The 19,549-nt window shown below is 45.7% G+C and overlaps 1 protein-coding gene across 3 annotated transcripts in view; it reads right to left on the minus strand.

Annotated features, from left to right (window-relative positions):
* The window catches only part of PARP8 (poly(ADP-ribose) polymerase family member 8), a 505,058-nt gene that overhangs the window by 484,749 nt on the left and 760 nt on the right, over positions 1–19,549 (minus strand). For all 3 annotated transcript variants that reach the window (XR_004538173.1, XR_004538172.1, XM_033931570.1), the window contains exon 2: positions 18,953–19,007. Coding sequence is in view for 1 of the 3 variants with exons in the window: in XM_033931570.1 (XP_033787461.1) it covers positions 18,953–19,007 (55 nt within the window). In the remaining 2 variants the exon portion in view is untranslated. The remainder of the gene's footprint in view (positions 1–18,952; positions 19,008–19,549) is intronic.

A 19,549-nucleotide genomic window follows, 5' to 3' on the forward strand; every position in this document is an offset into this window, starting at 1 on the left:
AATGGATTGTTTGAGATGAAATTCTGAGACCACTTTAGGTATGAATTTCGGATGAGTACGAAGAACAACTTTGTCGTGATGGAACACCGTGAATGGTGGGTCAGTAACTAAAGCTTGCAGCTCACTGACTCGTCGAGCAGAAGTGAGGGCAATGAGAAACACCACTTTCCAAGTGAGATACTTCAAATGAGCCTTATCAATTGGTTCAAATGGAGGCCTCATGAGTTGAGTAAGAACAACATTGAGGTCCCAAACCACAGAAGGCGGTTTGAGAGGAGGTTTGACATTGAAAAGTCCTTTCATGAATCTGGAAAACACCGGATGAGCAGAGAGGGGTTTCCCTTCAATAGGCTGATGGAAAGCCGCAATTGCACTGAGATGGACTCGGATAGATGTAGACTTGAGGCCAGAATTGGATAAGTGCAAAAGATAGTCCAAAACAGAAGATAAGGAGGAATGCTGAGGCTCCTTATGATGAGAAAAACACCATGTAGAAAATCTAGTCCATTTCTGGTGATAGCATTGTCTCGTTTTCTAGAAGTTTCTAAAACATCTCTTACAGAATGAGAAAATTGAAGAGGGGTTATGTTGAGAGGTACCAGGCTGTCAGGTGTAGAGACTGCTGGTTGGGATGAAGCAGAGATCCTTGACTCTGTGTAAGCAGAGAAGGAAAAACTGGTAGAAGGTAAGGCTCCCTGCTGCTGAGTTGAAGTAGAAGGGAGTACCAAGGTTGTCTCGGCCACCGAGGAGCGATTAGAATCATGGTGGCATGATCGTTCTTCAATTTGAACAGAGTTTTGAGAATGAGAGGGAATGGAGGAAATGCGTAGAGGAAAAGTTACGTCCATTCAAGAAGAAAAGCATCTGCCTCGAGGCAGTGAGGAGAGTATACCCTGGAGCAGAACTGAGGCAGTTTGTAGTTGTGGGGAGCTGCAAAGAGGTCTATCTGTGGCGTTCCCCACTGTGAAAAAATGTGATGAAGAGGCGAGGAATGGAGAGTCCATTCATGAGGTTGCAGTAGATGACTCAAGTTGTCCACCAAGCAATTCTTTGCCCCTTGAATGTAGACAGCTTTGAGGAACCTACAGAGCTTCTTGACAAAGGGAGGCAGACCCTGTTCCTCCCTGTTTGTTGACATAATACATGGCAACTTGGTTGTCCGTCTGAACGAGGACTACTGTGTCGTGAAGAAGATGTTGAAAAGCATGGAGAGCTTTGAGGATCGCTCCGAGTTCCAACTGATACAGCAGGTGATGTCGAAGCAAAAGCCGCTGCAAACGATGAAGGTTTGATGAGGCTAGAGGCAGAAGCAGGAGGCGCGGAAGGAGGCTCGATGGAAGTTGAGGCCGAAGACGCCTTCGAAGTCAAGGGATCAGTCGAAGACTCCATCTCGAAGAGCTTGTCCACCTGAATGCAACGATGCTTAAAAGCACGAGGCTGAAGTATTTGGCAAGGCAGGCACGACCTGGGATGATGTGAAGGCCCAAGGCATTTGAGGCAGCGTCTATGAGGGTCTGTGATAGAGATCGCGAGTCTAAACTTGCTACACTTCTTAAAGCCTGTTTTACATGGTCTAAGTTACAACGTCCAAGTTCCGTCTACACTCCATTGTAAAACTTTCGGTTATACATGCTGTACGACTAAGTCTAAACCGGCCCACGTCCCGCCCAACTCCCGCCCTCAATACGCCTCCTGAAATGCCCCGTTTAGCTTTGGTCGTTCAGCGGCACTATGAAGGCCTAGGTTGTTTAGAAATATGTCCAAAACCCATTTTTATTATCGGCACTTGGACGTATTTGGGAAATGTTCGTCCAAGTGCCGATTTAGGCCAGTTTTTGGACGTTTTTCTCTTTCGATTATGAGCCCCATAGTCTCTAGGTTAATTTAATTTCATGTATATGAATTTCTTGGTCTAGAATTTCCTAATATCATGACAATTCATATGTAATCCGCCTTTATGTATTTCGAATTATGACAATTCTTATGTAATCCACCTTTATGTATTTCGAATATTTCATGACAATTCTTATGTAATCCACCTTGAACCACAAGGTAATGACGGAATAGAAATCACTAATGTAATGTAATAATGTCTCATAGGCCTCTGTTGACATTGGTTAAGCCAGCCGAAAATGCTGTCTGCTAGCAATGCTAGGCTGCCAATGTGCATATGCCGGACTGGGGGAGGGAGGGGGGAAGAAATAATTGGTCTAAAAACAGAGAGGGCGAGAGATGGTGGACAATGGGATTTAGGGAGGGAAGGAACAGAAAGGGAGAGAAGTTGGACACAAGAGATGGTAAGAGATGGTGTAGAGGGGGGAGGGAGATAGAGATACTGGATAGGAGGGTAGTTTGGAAGAGAAAGGGAGAGCTGGTGGACCCTATGGTGGTGGGGAAGGAGGGAGAGATGCTAGATGAAAGGGTAGTTGAGAAAAGAAGAAAAAGGTGGCTCTGGGGATAGTGGGGTCTATCGCTGCAGCTGCACGGATGGAGACGAAAAAACTCTGGGAGAGGGGAGGGAAGGGAATCGGAAGGGGAAGACAGAGATGGATGGTTAGCACAGAGAAAGAAGAAAACAACAAATGGGCAGGAGACCCTGGCAAGTGAGTTATCTGATTTGAATAATAACCAGACAACAAAAGATAGAAAAATAATTTTATTTTCTGTTTTGTGATTACAATATGTCAGATTTGAGGCAGCCCTTTTGCAATATCACTCACAAAGATGTTAACCCTTTCAGGACCATAAGGATCGTAGGCCAATTTTTGTGGTTTTGACGACATTTTTATGGTAAAAAGGGCTTGCAGATGCCAAAAAATTGATTTTTTTTGTGAAATATCATTATTTTTTTTTTTTTAAATCAAACTTCTGGCTTATGGACAGTGTGGCAAGTGAATCTTCTCGTCAAGTGAATCTTCTCGTCAATCTGGCAACGACGCTAATGAATGAATGTCGGAACCAGTTTGTTTACATAAAGGCAGTATCATATGGAATCCGTACATATCAAATTTAGAACTGTAGACTATCCCAATCAAAATTTATAGGATTTTAAAGTTATGGGACAAATATGTCCCTTGGTCCTGAAAGGGTTAAAGAGAGTCTGGCCAAAGGACAATCCCTGCAGTATACCACTGGTTAACATAATTTTCCTCCAAATGAATGCCATTTACCACCACCCTCTATCTTGTTCCACTGAACCAATTTATAACCCAGTTAGTGACTTTTCAGCTACGACTAAGGGCACTTGGGGCTAGATTCACTAAGCAAACCAATCGTGTACCAATCGGTTTGCGACCCCTTTGCCACCTGATTTCCCTCCAACCCAATTCACTAACCTGTGTCCCGATCATCCTCTGATCAGCGCATGCAAATGAGGGGGGAATAGCATTCAAATGATGGCAGGCAGTGATTCACAAACAAAAACCCTGCAACACCGACTGGACTGGCCGATCACAAACAAGCGACTGCCGAGGACCAGTCACTCAAGTCCTTTCCAACTGCCCTGCCTTCTGCCACCCTGCTCTCTGCCCTGTTATTCTGCTTTCAGCCCTGATCTCCTGCTCTTGCCCCAAATCTCTCCTGCTGCCCCGACTCTCCCATCCTTCCCTGCAGTGCAATCCTGTGGTTTTAATCTGCAGGCTTAAAGCGGGATAAAACCACGGGCTTGGGGGAAAAAAAAAAAGCAAAAAAAGAAATGTCCTGCTCTGCCGAGAACAGAGGGCCAGCGCATGCACAGACTATCTACAGATAGTCTGCAAATACTCAAGGATCACTGTTCAGCGATACGATTCAGTCTGTTGGAGGCGTGATTCAGATTGCCTTCATTTGCATGAGGACGATTTGTAAATCCTTATGGATCTGATCCGATCGGTGCCCTTAGTGAATCTAGCCCTTGGTTTGCTTATATCAGTCACCTATGCGGAACTGTATCAAGGACTTTACTGAAATCTAAGTACACCACATCAAACACACTCTCTAAAACCGATTGTTTGTTCATCAGTCAAAAATTGTTAATCAGATTAATTTGACGAAGATCTTCCTCTAGTAAAACCATGCTGTCTTGAGTCCTGCAAGCCATTTGATTCCAGACACCTCTCTTATCTTCCGCATTTCTATTAGCTTACTAACCACTGATGAAAGACAAGGGGCTAGATACACTATGACCACGGATTGGATACAATCCGTGTGCAATGCTTTCCGATCTGTGGATGGGGGGGGGGCGCTAATTCACAAAGCTCTCTCATGCAAATGAGGGCAATCAGAATCACACCCCCAACCAACCACACAGATCGCTCTCTAGTGATCCCGATGCATGTGCAGACCATCTTCTTTACCTGTAGATGGTCTGTGCATGCACTGGCCCTCCATGCCCGGAAGAGCTGGAAACTTTACTTTTTACTTTACCAGCACTCCGCTCAACTCCTGCCCGTTATAGCGTGCCAGCTCGTCCTCGGAGAAGAGCCACACAGGCTTCGATTTCAGGGATTGCAACCGGGGCTCTTGCGCAGCACAGAGGGCAAACACGAGCAGGGCTAGGCCCCAGGAGAGGTGATTGCAGGCGGGGCTCATCTGCGGAGTGAGAGGGAAAAAGGAAGGGAAAGAGGGAGTCGGGGGCACATAGCAGGAGAGCGAATCGAGGTGGAGAGTAGGGCGGTAAGAGCAGAGAGCAGGGCAGCAGAAGGCAGGGCAATCAGAAAGGACCTGAGCAACTGGTCTTCAGAAGTCACTTATTTTTTGATCAGCCAGCCCAGTCGGTGTCCCTCTTTTTTTAGTGACTCATTGCCTGCCTATATTTGCATGCCGTTCCCCCTCATTTGCATGTGTGGATCGGAGGTTGATCGGCACCAAGATTAATGAATGAGGTTGGGGAACAATTGGGTCACATAGTGGTCGCAAAGCTGTTGGGACATGATCGGTGTCCTTAGTGAATCTAGCCCTAACTAGCCTGTAGTTCCCAACCTCCTCCTTACTTCCACTTTTGTGAAAGAGACCACATCTACCCTTCGCCAGTCCTCCTGGACCTCTCAAAGAAGCACTGAAAAAGATCACGGTCAAAGTTGAAAATGTCTTAAAAATCTTTATTAAAGTAGGTTAAAATACTGCCCGACAGTTGTGTTTTGCCCTACATGAGAGACGATTAAGGTAAACCAAAGAAAGATGTGATAGTAGCAAAGGAAAAATTATGTTCTTACCTGTTAATTTTCTTTCCTTTAGACGCAGCAGATGAATCCAGAGACCAATGGGATAGCTCACATCTACCAGCAGGCGGAGATAGAGAAACTGATTAACAGGTGGTCTTATTGGCTGGCACGCCTCCTGCATCTCCAGTATTGCTCCTTGCCCAAGCATCTGTAACCATCAATATGCATAGCATGTAAAAAACTTCTTTCCCATAACCAATAGCAAAAGGCAATAAGACTGAAGACAACTAACAATAATAACCGACGCCGATGTTGCAAAAGAAAAAAACCGACAGCCAAAATGTAGAAAGGGTGGGGCTCTGGATTCATCTGCTGCGTCTAAAGGAAAGAAAATTAACAGGTAAGAACATAATTTTTCCTTCCTTAGCAACAGCAGCAGATGAATCCAGAGACCAATGGGATGTAGCAAAGCAATCCACAAACTGGGTGGGAAGCAAACGCCGCCTCCGCAACAACCGAAGCCCCAAATGCTGCCTCCGCACGCACCCCCCACATCCAACCGGCAAACACGAGATAAAGGAAGCTTGGAAGACCAAGTAGCCGCATGACTAAACTCCGCCAAGGAGAAAAAACTTGTGGACTATGACCAAGAAGCTGTCAGTGCTCTGGCCAAATGGTCATAAAGTTCTGCCGCCAAGGAAGCACAAAGAAAGCCCTCCTGGACCCGTCAAGCGATGGAGTCTATTGACTCTGCCATACGTCTGTTGCACCCCTCGAAAAAGAGGTGATCTTAAAGACCAAAAGGCGTTATAAACCTACAGAGTGCGGAGAATGCTATGCACTTCTATTTTTATTTATTTTTTTATTCAAAAAATGCAGAGATGAAAATCTCGTTGCCCCATTCCGCCTCCCAGGAAGAAGGAAGGAAAGGCGAGAGCGGCATAAAAGAACGATAACCCCACCTTAGAAAGAAATAATGGTACTATCCTAACTGACACCCCAGACGTTGCAAATCAGAAACAAGAACCCCGCCGGACAAGGCCTTTAACTCAAAAAACCGACGAGCAGTAGCCATGGCCACAAGAAACATCATGTTCAATGGCACCGCCTTTTAGAGTCTCAAAAGACAAGGGTGAAACTAAGCCTATTGTAAACAGCGAAGAAGCACCTGAAGACAGCACTCTGGACAGGGCTCCCTAAGAGGCGTACGAAGATACTGGACGCCTGATAGGAACTGAACCACAGGAAGCCGAAAAGTAATCGAAGAGCGAGATACCGAACCCCTGTAACAAGCTAACATTGCCATCTGAAGCAGAAGGGAATGGAACACGAAGCCCTTGGCAATACGCTCATGACAAAAAAGAACGAATATAAAGACGAGAACTCAGGAAGAGTGCCAATGTTGAGAAGTACCCAAGAAAGGAAAAGCCCCCAAACGGAAGCAGAAACCACAGGTGAATACGTCTGCAACACCCGGAGAAAAGAAGAAACAGCCTGCTTCGCATAACCCTTACACGACAGCCATGACTTCCAAAAGCTAGGCCGTAATACCAATTTAGGACGAATATCCATGTGGAACGGACCCTAGGAGAGTAAATCCAGCGATACCAAGAATCCCCACAGGTCAACTGTCGAAAGACGCACCAGATCCGCATAGCAAGAATGGCGCAGCGAAGCCAGAGGTTCTTTAATTACTGCGCCCAGAAAGCGAGCTGGAGATTGCAAATCCATTCAATTCTCAGCCAGGGGAAAACACCTAAAAAGAGAAACCAGAGGAGAGAAAGAAGCAACGCTGCCATCCCCTCAGACTGTCACTCCCTGCGACTGCTGAAGAAGCTAGGAAGCACTGAATGTCGAGACGAGGCCATGAGGGCCAGCTCCAGGATCCCACCCTTATACAAAGAGCTGGAACGCCTGAGCAAAAAGTCCCCAATTTCCAGGGTTGAGAAGATTTTACTACTACAATTTAGAATGCCCAAAGCGCCGAAAGGTGTACACCGCTATACAGGGGAACCTACAAGAGACGGTCCATGTGCAGAGTTTGCGGATAGAAAGTCCATCTAAACCCGAATCCTGTCCTGAAACATGACACACTGACAGCAGAGGAAGATGAGATTCCATCCATGGAAGGAGCACCATTACTCATGTAGCTCACGTATCCCACGAACCTTCCTGGCTGCAGAGAAATACCCCCATCATAACACAAGCTCAAAAGACCTTTATCCGCATAACGTGAAGAATGGTCCAAAACTCCTGAAACGAGAGCCTGACCAAGCTACAGACAAGAAGAATGAAAGAGTACTGACTCCTTGCGCTGGGGAGTGAAGGCAAGGAGTCCCCCCAACCCAACAGCTTGGGATGTGTGGTGACTTCGATCCTGCCCATCAAAGATCAAGGAATGCCTTTGAAAAGATTAATCTTGCTGAGCCACCCAACTATCTGGGGCGATGCTTGAGGAGCCAATTAGATACTACAACTGGAGCCTTGAGATACCGGGAACCACTGGAACAAAAGCGACTGCTGCCGTGGTCTCATGTGAAAGCAAGATAAAGTTCCCAGTGGAGTCACCCCCATAAATCCTGGAACATGTACAGGATCCCATACTCATAGACCCGGTGACTGAAGAAAGCAAACCTGAGACTGCAACTTGTCGCCCCAGACGCTGGGGAAAAAACACAGCCCTCTCTTCCGAGAGCAACAGCCCCTGATAGTCCAATACATAGGATAGGAGAAAAGAGCTCTTTGGAAACGGAAGAGTCACATCCAAAGAATTGAAGAAAAGAAGTTCAGATAAAAGAAAGCACCCGTTGCCATACAAAATGGCCTGGCTGGAATACATCCGAATCCAGCAATGGTCTCAGAAAGAAAGTATCTGAATCTCTCGTGCGCGCCAAAACGCTACTACTGCCCCATGTTCTAAAAAAGGTCATGGAGCCGAGGCTAGGCCAAATGGTCTCTGCCAAAACTGATAGCGCTGCTCGAAGAGAGCTAAGCGAAGAAAGTGCCAAGGCGGTGTCCATAGGGAAATTGGAAATATTCTCACCGTTTTGCCCACGAAATGTCAAACTCTGAGAAACGAAGTGACCAGAACGAGATCCAGCCCCCGTCTGACCAATTCCCCCTCCCATAGGCACCCTGAAGCAAATGGAATGACCGCCCATAGATATGGAAAAACTAAATTATTGCCCCAAATACCAGTAACACTGAAAAACGGGCACGCACGACCGGAACCTTTGGAAGGCCAATACCCGGAGACACAAAGAAAAAATCTGCAGTGGAAGAAGATGATTCAAAAATGCAAACCTAGAAAAAAACACCGTCTTGCGATGCAAAAGGGAGCATGAGGACACTCAGCAACCCGCCTAAACTACATGCATGCAAAGGAAAGACAAGGCTCACCAGGCGTAATCCAGAAGCAGCATACGCCTCTCCATAGAAACAAGCTGCACCATGCCGGAAAACATACCAAGCTTCCACTCCAAAAGAGAGCTGAAGAGATGATTTCAAGAGGCATACAGCGCAAGCTACCCTACGAACTCGCAAGCAGAGGTACCCGCCCCTAGGGAACAGCAGCCTCCTAGACCGTTCTACTAAAGTGAGGGCCGTCTAGCAAGCGCCATGAAGGTAACCACCACGTGATAAGCGTGAAAAATCGGCCAACCCTGGAGACAATCTGGCCCACTGGAAGAAGAAAAGAGCCATCAGGCATCAAGAGAGATCCCCAACCCGGAATTCCTGCATACTACCATGAAGAAATATGCCTAGATCACCATCAGATGCACTACCCAGATGCACTGAACCTAGGCAGAAAGTCCAAGGAAAGCTCCAACACCGCCACACGTTACAGGAACCCCGAGTTAGGCAATGAAGCACCCAAATGAAACACGGGCACACCCTTGTCACCTACTCCACCGTGCCGTCTGGTAGCACAACCCAGCACAGGTGGCCAAACCCAGGGCAGAACCTTTCGTGTAAGCACCTAGGGATATAAATAGATAGCCCCCAAGAACAACTAGCTGCTTCTTGGCAAGAGAAGCCTGTGGAATATCCACACACAGCAAACTTGAGCACTGCAATACGGGGCAATGCTGTTGCCAACAAGGCTGACGATTCGACCCTGAAAAAGAGAAGCCGCGGTACATGCTGATAAGTCAGCTGCAGGACATGACTCACTGAACGCTGTAGCGCCGGGGACCCAAGCGCGGGGCAGTTTCCCGCCAGAACCAAAACCGGCCGGCTCCATGAACAGTGCTGTAAAAAAAAAACAGACCGGGAGCTCATAGCCGAAACAGAAGCACACAGCCCCGCAACTGAGAAGTCGAGGCCCGCGCTGAGAATAACCGCCTAGAATAACTCCCCGAGCGACGCAGTGCCGGCAACCCAAGCACGGACTGTTTCGTGCTAAAACAGGCCGGCTCCGAGAACAGTGCCGCAACAACAGTCTCGGAGCCCATAGCCGAAGAATATATATCTGTATAGAGATATAACTATGCAGCCACGTCCTACACACTTTTCAATACACATTGCAAATTACACCTCGGGGAGGAAAGTAGGAAGGCGCTCGGCTCCCAACAGCAGGGGAGAACAAGCGCGCGCCACTCGCGCTCCAGAAAGACCCAACTCCAGTCCAAGTACTGTATAACACACCCGGAGCCGTCCTCACATCCCTGAGGCCACACCAAGAGCCACACAAGGTCGCACCTTGCCACGGGCCACGGCAGCATCGAGAAAACTAAGCCCCATAAACTACCAACGCCGCAGCACAAGCGCCAGGGCAAGACAAGAAGCTCCCCTTACTTATGCGCGGGAAGGCAGAGGCTCCCTCAAACGAGTGGTAGGCCCTTCACCGAAGCTACCCCATATAAAACCACATTCCACTGCATAACAAAACTGCCATAGTAAAGAACCCGCAACTCTCACACAACCACAAAGTTCAAAGACAAGTAGAATAAAACACATACTCACAACCAGTGTTCCCTCTAAGCGGGCGGGTGTTGTGAGCAAACTTTTTTCACCGTGAGCCAAAAATATCGGGCGCCAGCAAGTTATGAGCCAACTCGCCCGATTCTCCTCTCGCCGCCCTGCCATCTGCCGTACGCCTCTTCCGATCGTGCGCTGTGACGAGAAACGTGTGCGCTGCGATGTAATATTTTGTGCGCCAGCGCACGCCAGCGCAGCTTAGCGGGAACACTGGTTCAAATGGTTTTATTTATTTCCCCAAATTTATTTTTGTTATACGCATTGAAAATATTTGATATTGCGTTTAAATCAAAATCTCAATAAACTTGAAACGAGTGCCCGTGAGATTGTGGGAGGGTTAAATACTCAAAACTTAGAAGTTTTTGCTACGCCAGCTTTCTGGTATCTTTACATACAGTGGCGTACCTAGCATATGTAACATCCGGGGCCCATCATTTTTTGGCACCCCCCCCCATCTGTAAGAAAAACATGATTTTTAGTAACAAACCACACGTCACACATGAGTACCTAGGAAAAGGCAGCATCTTACATATTGCAGTGAGCAGTACATCAATACACCCATTGTAAAACTAAACAAGCCAGACCAGCACAGATCAATCCTACACCGTCAATCCTAACAGAAAACCATGTCTTTCGAACACACAGAACACAGAAAACACCTTCGCCTAGTAAGGAATATGTAATCACAAACTAACCCCTCCCTCTTTTACAAAACTGTAGTGTGGATTTTAGCTACGGAGGTAACAGCTCTGATGCTCATAAAATTCTGAGCATCAGAGCTGCTACCACCAAGGCTGGTGCTAAAAACGCTTCACAGTTTTGTAAAAGGGGGGATAAAATAAAAATACATAGACAAAGGTTAAATTGAACCAGCAAGAAGCTGGACTCTGCATACAATGCTTCACAGAAACAGTGACACATGTCTCCTAAAGCAATAAATAAATAGAAATTTTTTTCTACCTTTGTCTTCTGTGGTTTCTCCTTTCCTCATCTTCTTGTAACTCTCTTCCTTCCATCCACTGTCTGCCGTCTCTCTTCCCCTATATGGCATCTTCTCTCCTTCTATGCCCCTTCCAGAAACTGTATGCCTCCCCCTTCCATCTCTCCTTTCACCCCATTGGTCTGGCATCTCTCTCCTCGCCTTCCCTCTCCCACACCTCTCCTCATAGTCTGGTATCTCCCCTTCCCTGATTCTCTGGCATCTCTCTCCTTTCCTTTTCTTCCATCTTTCGCTCCCCCTCCATGCTCTCACATCTCCCCCTTCCTTTTCCCTTAGACTGGCATACCTTCCTCCTATGCTCCAAGCCCTGGCATCTCCTTTAATTCCCTCCCTCATCTTCCTTCTCCCTCCAGCTGGGTACCGCAACACTCTTCCCTGCAGCTCTGCACTTCCCCACAATTGCCATGCTTCGGTTCCTCTTCTTCCTTCCTTCCTCCCCCCCCCCCCGCGGGACCCTGCGGCACCATCAACTCTTACTCCCTCTAATGTCGGCCCTGCAGCTCCAGACTTCCTCGCACCTTCTCCCCTCCCCCTTTGGATCGCTATTATTTTAAATGTTATAGCCGCGGAGCTGTATCCATCAGTGGAGATGTCTAACCTCGGCCTGCCCCGGAACTCTTACTGCAACAGTGACTTCCTGTTCCTGCCTAGACGGGCGGCTGCTGCAGTAAGAGTTCCGGGGCAGGCCGAGGTTAGACATCTCCACTGATGGATACAGCTCCGCGGCTATAACATTTAAAATAATAGCGATCCAAAGGGGGAGGGGAGAAGGTGCGAGGAAGTCTGGAGCTGCAGGGCCGACATTAGAGGGAGTAAGAGTTGATGGTGCCGCAGGGTCCCGCGGGGGGGGGGAGGAAGGAAGGAAGAAGAGGAACCGAAGCATGGCAATTGTGGGGAAGTGCAATCCCCCCAATGCGTCCCCTTACCTTACCGACGCGTGTGTGCGCTGTGAAGAGAAACTTTGCGCTGCGATGTAATATTTTGTGCGTGAGCGCAGGCCAACGCAGCTTAGCGGGAACACTGCTCACAACCTACTGAATAAGTGAGACTGCCATTCTGTTTCTCCTGTTGAGGTTTCTCTTCAGTGAGCTGGCTAATCTATTTCTCCTGTTGAGATCTTCTCTTCAGTGAGACAGGGGTGTCCGGCTGAACGGTGCTGGCTTTAAAGGTTACACTTGGGCCCCCCCTTGTCCCTGCCTCACCCTCCCTCCGATGATAGAGGGTCTACCCTAGTCCCTATTTTTTCTTCTTTCCCGTTTAAAAAAAAAAAAAAAAAAAAGGGGACTACACAGCTGCATTTTTGCCCTGCTAGTGCTGAGCAGCCGGTGTTTCCCGGCATCTACCAGCACTACCAGCTGGTAGATGCCGGGAAACACCGGCTGCTCAGCACTAGCAGGGCAAAAATGCAGCTGTGTAGTCCCCTTTTTTTTTTTTTTTAAACGGGAAAGAAGAAAAAATAGGGACTAGGGTAGACCCTCTATCATCGGAGGGAGGGTGGGGCAGGGACAAGGGGGGGCCCAAGTGTAACCTTTAAAGCCAGCACCGTTCAGCCGGACACCCCTGTCTCACTGAAGAGAAGATCTCAACAGGAGAAATAGATTAGCCAACTCACTGAAGAGAAACCTCAACAGGAGAAACAGAATGGCAGTCTCACTGAAGAGAAACCTCAACAGGAGAAATAAAGGCCCAGTCACAGCCAGATTCCAGGAGCTAGTGGAATAGCGACCACACCTGCTGGGAGATAGAGAATACTGGAGATGCAGGAGGCGTGCCAGCCAATAGGACCACCTGTTAATCAGTTTCTCTATCTCCGCCTGCTGGTAGATGTGAGCTATCCCATTGGTCTCTGGATTCATCTGCTGCTGTTGCTAAGGAAAGAAAGATTGTAACATAAACAATATCAGCATCTCATTTCTTAGTATTGCAACGGAAAGTGAAACGAAACAAAAATCCATACGAAAAAGGAGATTACCTCTGAAAAATAACTGGAAAGCGATCACCACAATTGCTCACAGTCTAAGCAACAAAGTTCATGATCTGCAAGCCCTGTTGTTAGAGGCAGATCTAGATATTGTCGCTATCACAGAGACATGGTTCAGTGAATCACATGGATGGGATGCAAACATACCGGGATATAATCTTTTTAGGAAGGACAGAGATGGTCAAAAAGGTGGAGGAGTAGCTCTCTATGTAAAGATCAATATCCAAGCGACCGAAATGCAAGGGACCTGGGGAGAGGAAGAAGCGATATGGATCGCTCTGAAAAGAGAAGATGGGTGTAGTCTACAGACCTCCAACTCAATCGCAGCAAATTGATAAGGATCTGATTGTGGATATCCAAAAGTTTGGAAGGAAAGAGGAGGTTCTGCTGTTGGGAGATTTCAACCTGCCGGATGCGGACTGGAATGTTCTGTCTACGGAATCAGAAAGAAGTAGGGAGATTGTGGATGCCTTTCAAGAGGCTCTGCTCAAACAAATGATGACGGAACCCACAAGGGAAAAAGCGATATTGGATCTAGTCCTCACAAATGGAGAGAGTATCTCTAATGTTCAAGTGGGTGCTCACCTGGGAAGTAGCGATCATCAAACGGTTTGGTTTGATATAATGGCTAAAGTGAAGAGCGGCCGCACGATACTTAAAATCCTAGATTTCAAACAAACGGACTTTAATGCAATGGGAGAGTACCTGAAGAAAGAGCTGTTAGGATGGGAGGACATAAGAGAAGTGGAAAGACAGTGGTCTAAGCTGAAAGGAGTGATAAAAATGGCTACGGACCTTTATGTGAAGAAAATCAATAAAAACAAGAGAAAAAGGAAGTCGATATGGTTCTCCAAATTAGTGGCAGAGAAAATAAAGGTGAAAGAGTTGGCATTCGTGAAATATAAAAAAAACCAAGAAGAGGAATGCAGAAAGTTCTACAGGATGAAACTGAAAGAAGCCAAAGAGAGAGATAAGTCTGGTGAAAGCACAGGCAGAAGAAAAAAAAGGCTAAAAATATTAAAAAGGGAGACAAAAATTTTTTCCTGCAGACTAGATCGCGGTGGCGATCTTTGTAAACTGCTTCAGAGCTGTTTCCTCTGCCTTGGTCCCGCCTCTCCTCTGACATCAGAGGCAGGATTGCGGTGGAGGAAACAGTTCCGAAGCAGTTTGCAAAGATCGCTACCACCGCAATCTTGTCTGCAGGTTGCTCCTATAAGGTAAAAGGTGCAGGGAGGCTAGGGGGGGAAGTGGGAGGCCGGGGGGAGAACCGGATGCCAGGGGGAAGCCGGACAACCGGACAGCAGCACTTCCCGACTGATCCTCCCACATCGCCCTCTAAAGCAGATGCGGCACCGGCTGGCCAGAAAGAGCAGCGCTGCCGCTCCTGCTTTAGGGGCGAGGGTCAGCCAAATCGGGAAGCCGATTTTTTTTTTTTTTTTAATCGATTCAAATCAATTTACCCGAAGTGAATCGGTGAACCTATTCGAATCGTGAATCGGGCACCCCTAGTGGAGAGTGATGAGGATAAAGCAAATGTGCTAAAGAAATACTTCTGTTCGGTGTTCACAGATGAAAAACATGGAGAAGGACCGCAATTGATCAGCAAAGTTAAACCTGAGAATGGAATGGATACTGCACCATTCACAGAAGAAAGTGTTTATGAACAACTTGAAAAACTGAAGGTGGACAAAGACATGGGACCGAACGGGATCCATCCCAGGATACTGAGGGAGCTCTGAGAGGTTCTGGTGGGTCCTCTTAAAGATTTGTTCAATAAATCTTTAGAGACGGGAGAGGTTCCACAGGACTGGAGAAGAGAGGATGTGGTCCCACTTCACAAAAGTGGTTGTAGAGATAAAGCATGAAACTACAGGCCGGTAAGCCTCACTTCAGTTATTGGAAAAATAATGGAAACGTTGCTGAAGGAAAAGATAGTGAGGCAACATAGGTTTACTAAAGATAAATCGAGCCAAATGAATCTTTTTTTTAGTTCAATAATTTTATTGAATATTATAAGAAATATAAACAGAAAGCAGCTCAAACACATAGAATCATAATAAAAATCATGTATCAAATATTCGTATCTACAATCGTTTGAATAGAACTAGATTAATGAAAAGGATCCAGAGTATCTGGAACTGCTTAGAAAAGGAACAGAAAAAGACAGAGAAACAGGAGGGATAAGAAAAAGAGAGAGAAAGATAAAGGAAGAGAGAGAGAAAGAGAAATAGAGAGAGAGAGAGAGAGAGAGAGAGAGAGAGAGGCAGAAGTGTCTATAGAGCAGAACGAACATATGAATCTAAGAATGACCAAGGTGATTTGTTTCGTGTCAAGTTTGTGGAGGATCGAGAAAACAATTTCTTCTCATATGCATAAGATTCAAATTTGTGGTACATACTTAAAGAGTTCCACCAGAAGGTGTAGTCTAGTAATGAGGATGATTTCCAGTTTTTCAGAATATGCATTAGAGCTGTCACAAACATGGTGTCAATGAGTTTAGGCGGGCAGTTTGATTGTGCAAAACATGGGTGTTGAGAACGAAGAATTATAATGTCCATGGAGATCACTTCTGAACATTTAGTATTAGATTTTATGGTATCCCAAATACGAAGCCAAAAGGAATGAACCATATTGCAGTGGTAAAGCATGTGATCGAGAATTCCGGGTGCTTTCAGACAGTTCCAACAGGTAGAGTCTTGTTGTAGATTCGCTTTCCACATACGATATGGAGTCCATACTGCATTCCACATAACAAAGTACATTGATTGCGAAACTCTGGATGATAAAAGAGGACGATTTGTGGAAGACCATAAGAGTTCCCAATCTATTTCAGAAAGCGTGGTTTTCAAAATAGAGTCCCAATGGCTCATAGATTGAGATGAAAAAGTGAAGAAGTGATCTCTTAGTATACCATAAAAAAGAGATATTGCCTTACCCTTCAGTAAAGCCAGAGTAGACCAATGACGAACAGTATGAATAGAGGTCATAAAGTCAGGGCGTGTATGTATATTAGCTAATATTCCAGTAAGCATAAGCCATTGTGAACGTACAGAGGATGGGAGTGAGTATGTGGAACGGAAAATATCAAAGGGGACAAAAGAAGTAGAGGAGACCAACTGATGAACAAACCACACACCCGCCCGCTGCCACCTCTTCCATGAGAGGGATCTTCCGCTGATCTGAATTTTAGAGTTATTCCAAAGGGACATGAGTGGGCCTTCATCAGCGTGAATTTCAGCCGCTGCATCTAATAGGCGTAAAGCATGCTGCGTTGCACATAATAAAGAATACCTTCTCAAGTGTCTAGGTATTGACACTGTAAGAAAGCACGAGACGTGCAGTGGTGTACATAAAAAGCGTTCCATTTCAAACCATGCTGGTTGATCTTGAGGGTTCGAATCAACTATCCATTGAGCTCCATATTTGGCTAATGATGCAATATAATAGTAGTAAAAATCTGGTAGATTTAGGCCGCCATTAATCTTAGAGGCTTTCAGCTTGGCGAGAGCTGATTGAATTCTTTGACTGGGTGACCAGAGAATTGAATCAAGGACGTATGCTAGACGTAATTTACTTAGATTTCAGCAAAGTCTTTGACACGGTTCCTCATAGGAGGCTCTTAAACTCCGTGGGTTCACATTAGGGCCCAAAGTGGTGAACTGGATTAGAAACTGGTTGATGGACAGACATCAGAGGGTAGTGCTAAATGAAATCCGCTCAGAGGAGGGTCAAGTGAGTAGTGGAATGCTTCAAGGCTCAGTGCTGGGACTGATTCTGTTCAATATGTTTGCGAGTGACATTGCTGAAGGGTTAGAAGGTAAGGTTAACCTTTTTGCGGATGATACCAAGATTTGTAATAGAGTGGACACCCCGGAGGGAGTGGAAAACATGAAAAAGGATCTGCAAAAGTTAGAAGAATGGTCTACCATCTGGCAACTAAAATTCAATGCAAAGAAGTGCAGAGTGATGCTTTTGGGGGGTAGAAATCCGAGGGAACTGTATGTGCTGGGAGGTGAGTGGCTGATAAGCACAGATGGAGAGAGGGACCTTGGGGCGATTGTTTTTGTAGATCTAAAGGCATCTAAACAATGTGATAAGGCAGTGGCTGCAGCCAGAAGGATGTTAGGCTGTATAGAAAGGAATAACCAACAGAAAAAGGGAGGTGTTGATGCCCCTGTATAGGTCCATTGGTGAGGCCACACTTGGAGTATTGTGTTCAGTTTTGGAGGCCGTATCTGGCGAAGGATATAAAAAAAAGACTTGAAGCGGTCCAGAGGAAGGCAACAAAAATGGTAAGAGGTTTGAACCAAAAGTAGTATGAGAAGAGACTGGAAGACCTAAATATGTATACTTGGAGGAAAGGAGGAGATATGATACAGATGTTTAAATACTTGAACATAAGAACATAAGTGATGCCTCTGCTGGGTCAGACTTGAGGTCCATCGTGCCCAGCAGTCCGCTCACGCGGCGGCCCAACAGGTCCAGGACCTGTGCAGTAAAGGCATTAATATACAACCAAATCTTTTCCAGAGAAAAAAAAATGGTAAAACTATAGGGCATAATTTGAGGTTACAGGGAGGAAGACTTAGGAGTAATGTTAGGAAATTCTTCTTCACGGAGAGGGTGGTAGATGCTTGGAATGCCCTCCCAAGGGAAGTGGTGGAGAGGAAAACAGTGATGGAATGCAAAAGGGTGCTGGATAAAAATAGAGGATTTCTAATTAGAAAATGAAGGATGTAAAGTAAAAAATTAAGGCCGGTATTGGACAGTATATGATGGGCATCAATATGAATGCCATTAATATGGAATAGGAGGATGTTACTAGCCAGACTTTATGGTAGATATCCTGCAAACAGGATGGTTGGATAGGCTGGAGTGAGCTTGGTCAGCAACTCAGCATTTGGAACCTAGGACAACACCAGACTTTACAGTCTACGGCCCAGAAATATCAAAGAAGAGACAAGTTAATCTAATCATGTATTTTTTAATGAGTATAACTTATGGGCAGACAGGATGGACCGTTCAGGTCTTTATCTGCCATCATTTACTATGTTACTATATTAATGAATTTTTATCTTACTATACTCAGAAAATAAAGCAGTTGACAAAAATAGTTGAACAGAATATACTGAATTCACATTAACCTGAGAAGCATCACACTTGGTTTCACTTTTGCTGTGAACTTATGGTACCTTGTGTCAAAGTGCTTTGAAAATATACCCCAGCTAATTTTTTGACAGAAACTATTGGTTGTTTTCTTTTTTAATGTGGTATTTGCTAGTATACAAAACAGTGTAGTTACTTACCTGTAACGTAGGTTCTCCGTGGACAGCAGGATAGTCTTTAGTTTCCGCAAATTGGGAGCTGTTGGGACAACACCCATATGTGGCTGACTCATCCTGCTTGTCCTAGGAGAAATATTTTTTCCCAAATACTACTGTATATGTTAAAGATCTCTAGCTACAATTTAACCAGAATAATTCCGAAATTTACCGTTTCAGAAATGTATAACAGAATGAAAGAAGTTAAAAAATTCATAATATATTTTGGATAAATGGTTGATCGTTACTTTTTCCTCAAGCTGAAAACTCATTTCCACAGTTACACTGATGTTTTTGTAACTGACACAGGCCTACAGAATAATCAAATGGTTGCACTGCCATTAAGAATTTAGGAAATGAATTACGATTCCACAAGTATACTGCTGTCCTACCTGGTTTAACAGTAAGCTGTTCATTGCCTACATGTCCCTATAACCTGTTCTTCACATAAGTTTACAACTCCAACAAAACCCAAATGCACCAGAGATCAGAGCAGAGGGAATGAGCTCTTTAAATCAAAGCACTGTACCTTTTAGAGCTTCCGATGTAGGTAAAGGTAAACGTGGAATCGGAGAATCTAAAATCTGTAAGAGAGAATATTTTTTTTTCTCAATTAGTTTACATTTGTAACTGAATGATGATTTTTCTTTAAGATTAAAGCGTGTACCCGATACAGCCCTCCTTCAATACCCCTCCTCTGGTCAGAACACAGGATGGATCATAGGGGCAAGAACTCTCCCCCCCCCCCCCCCCCGGACTTCCAACAAGTGCCTTGGTGCTATGGCAACATTGCGCTCTCCACTGTCAAACAAGACAGCGGTAGGAACCAGCGGTCCAGCAATTTGTTGTTTAAATCGTGCATGGGAAGCGGCAAGAGAAAAGGTTTCGGGAGTGAATAACTCACTTGAGAAATAGAGGAAGCATTATTTGGCATTCTTCAAGTGTCGGCGTCGCTTAAGGCATATAATTCTATAGAGCGCGTTTGAGGAAGTCATCTACAAAACAATGGCCCACCTTCATAGGGACTGAGCATGAGCCAATCTCCCCCGTGATAACTGAACCTATTAGGGGCGAAACTAGTCATGGACAAAAATTCGTTCTTCAAAATACAGATAAAACCCAAGGG

This window comes from Geotrypetes seraphini, chromosome 1, assembly GCF_902459505.1.
Source record: "Geotrypetes seraphini chromosome 1, aGeoSer1.1, whole genome shotgun sequence".
NCBI classification, from domain to species: domain Eukaryota; kingdom Metazoa; phylum Chordata; class Amphibia; order Gymnophiona; family Dermophiidae; genus Geotrypetes; species Geotrypetes seraphini.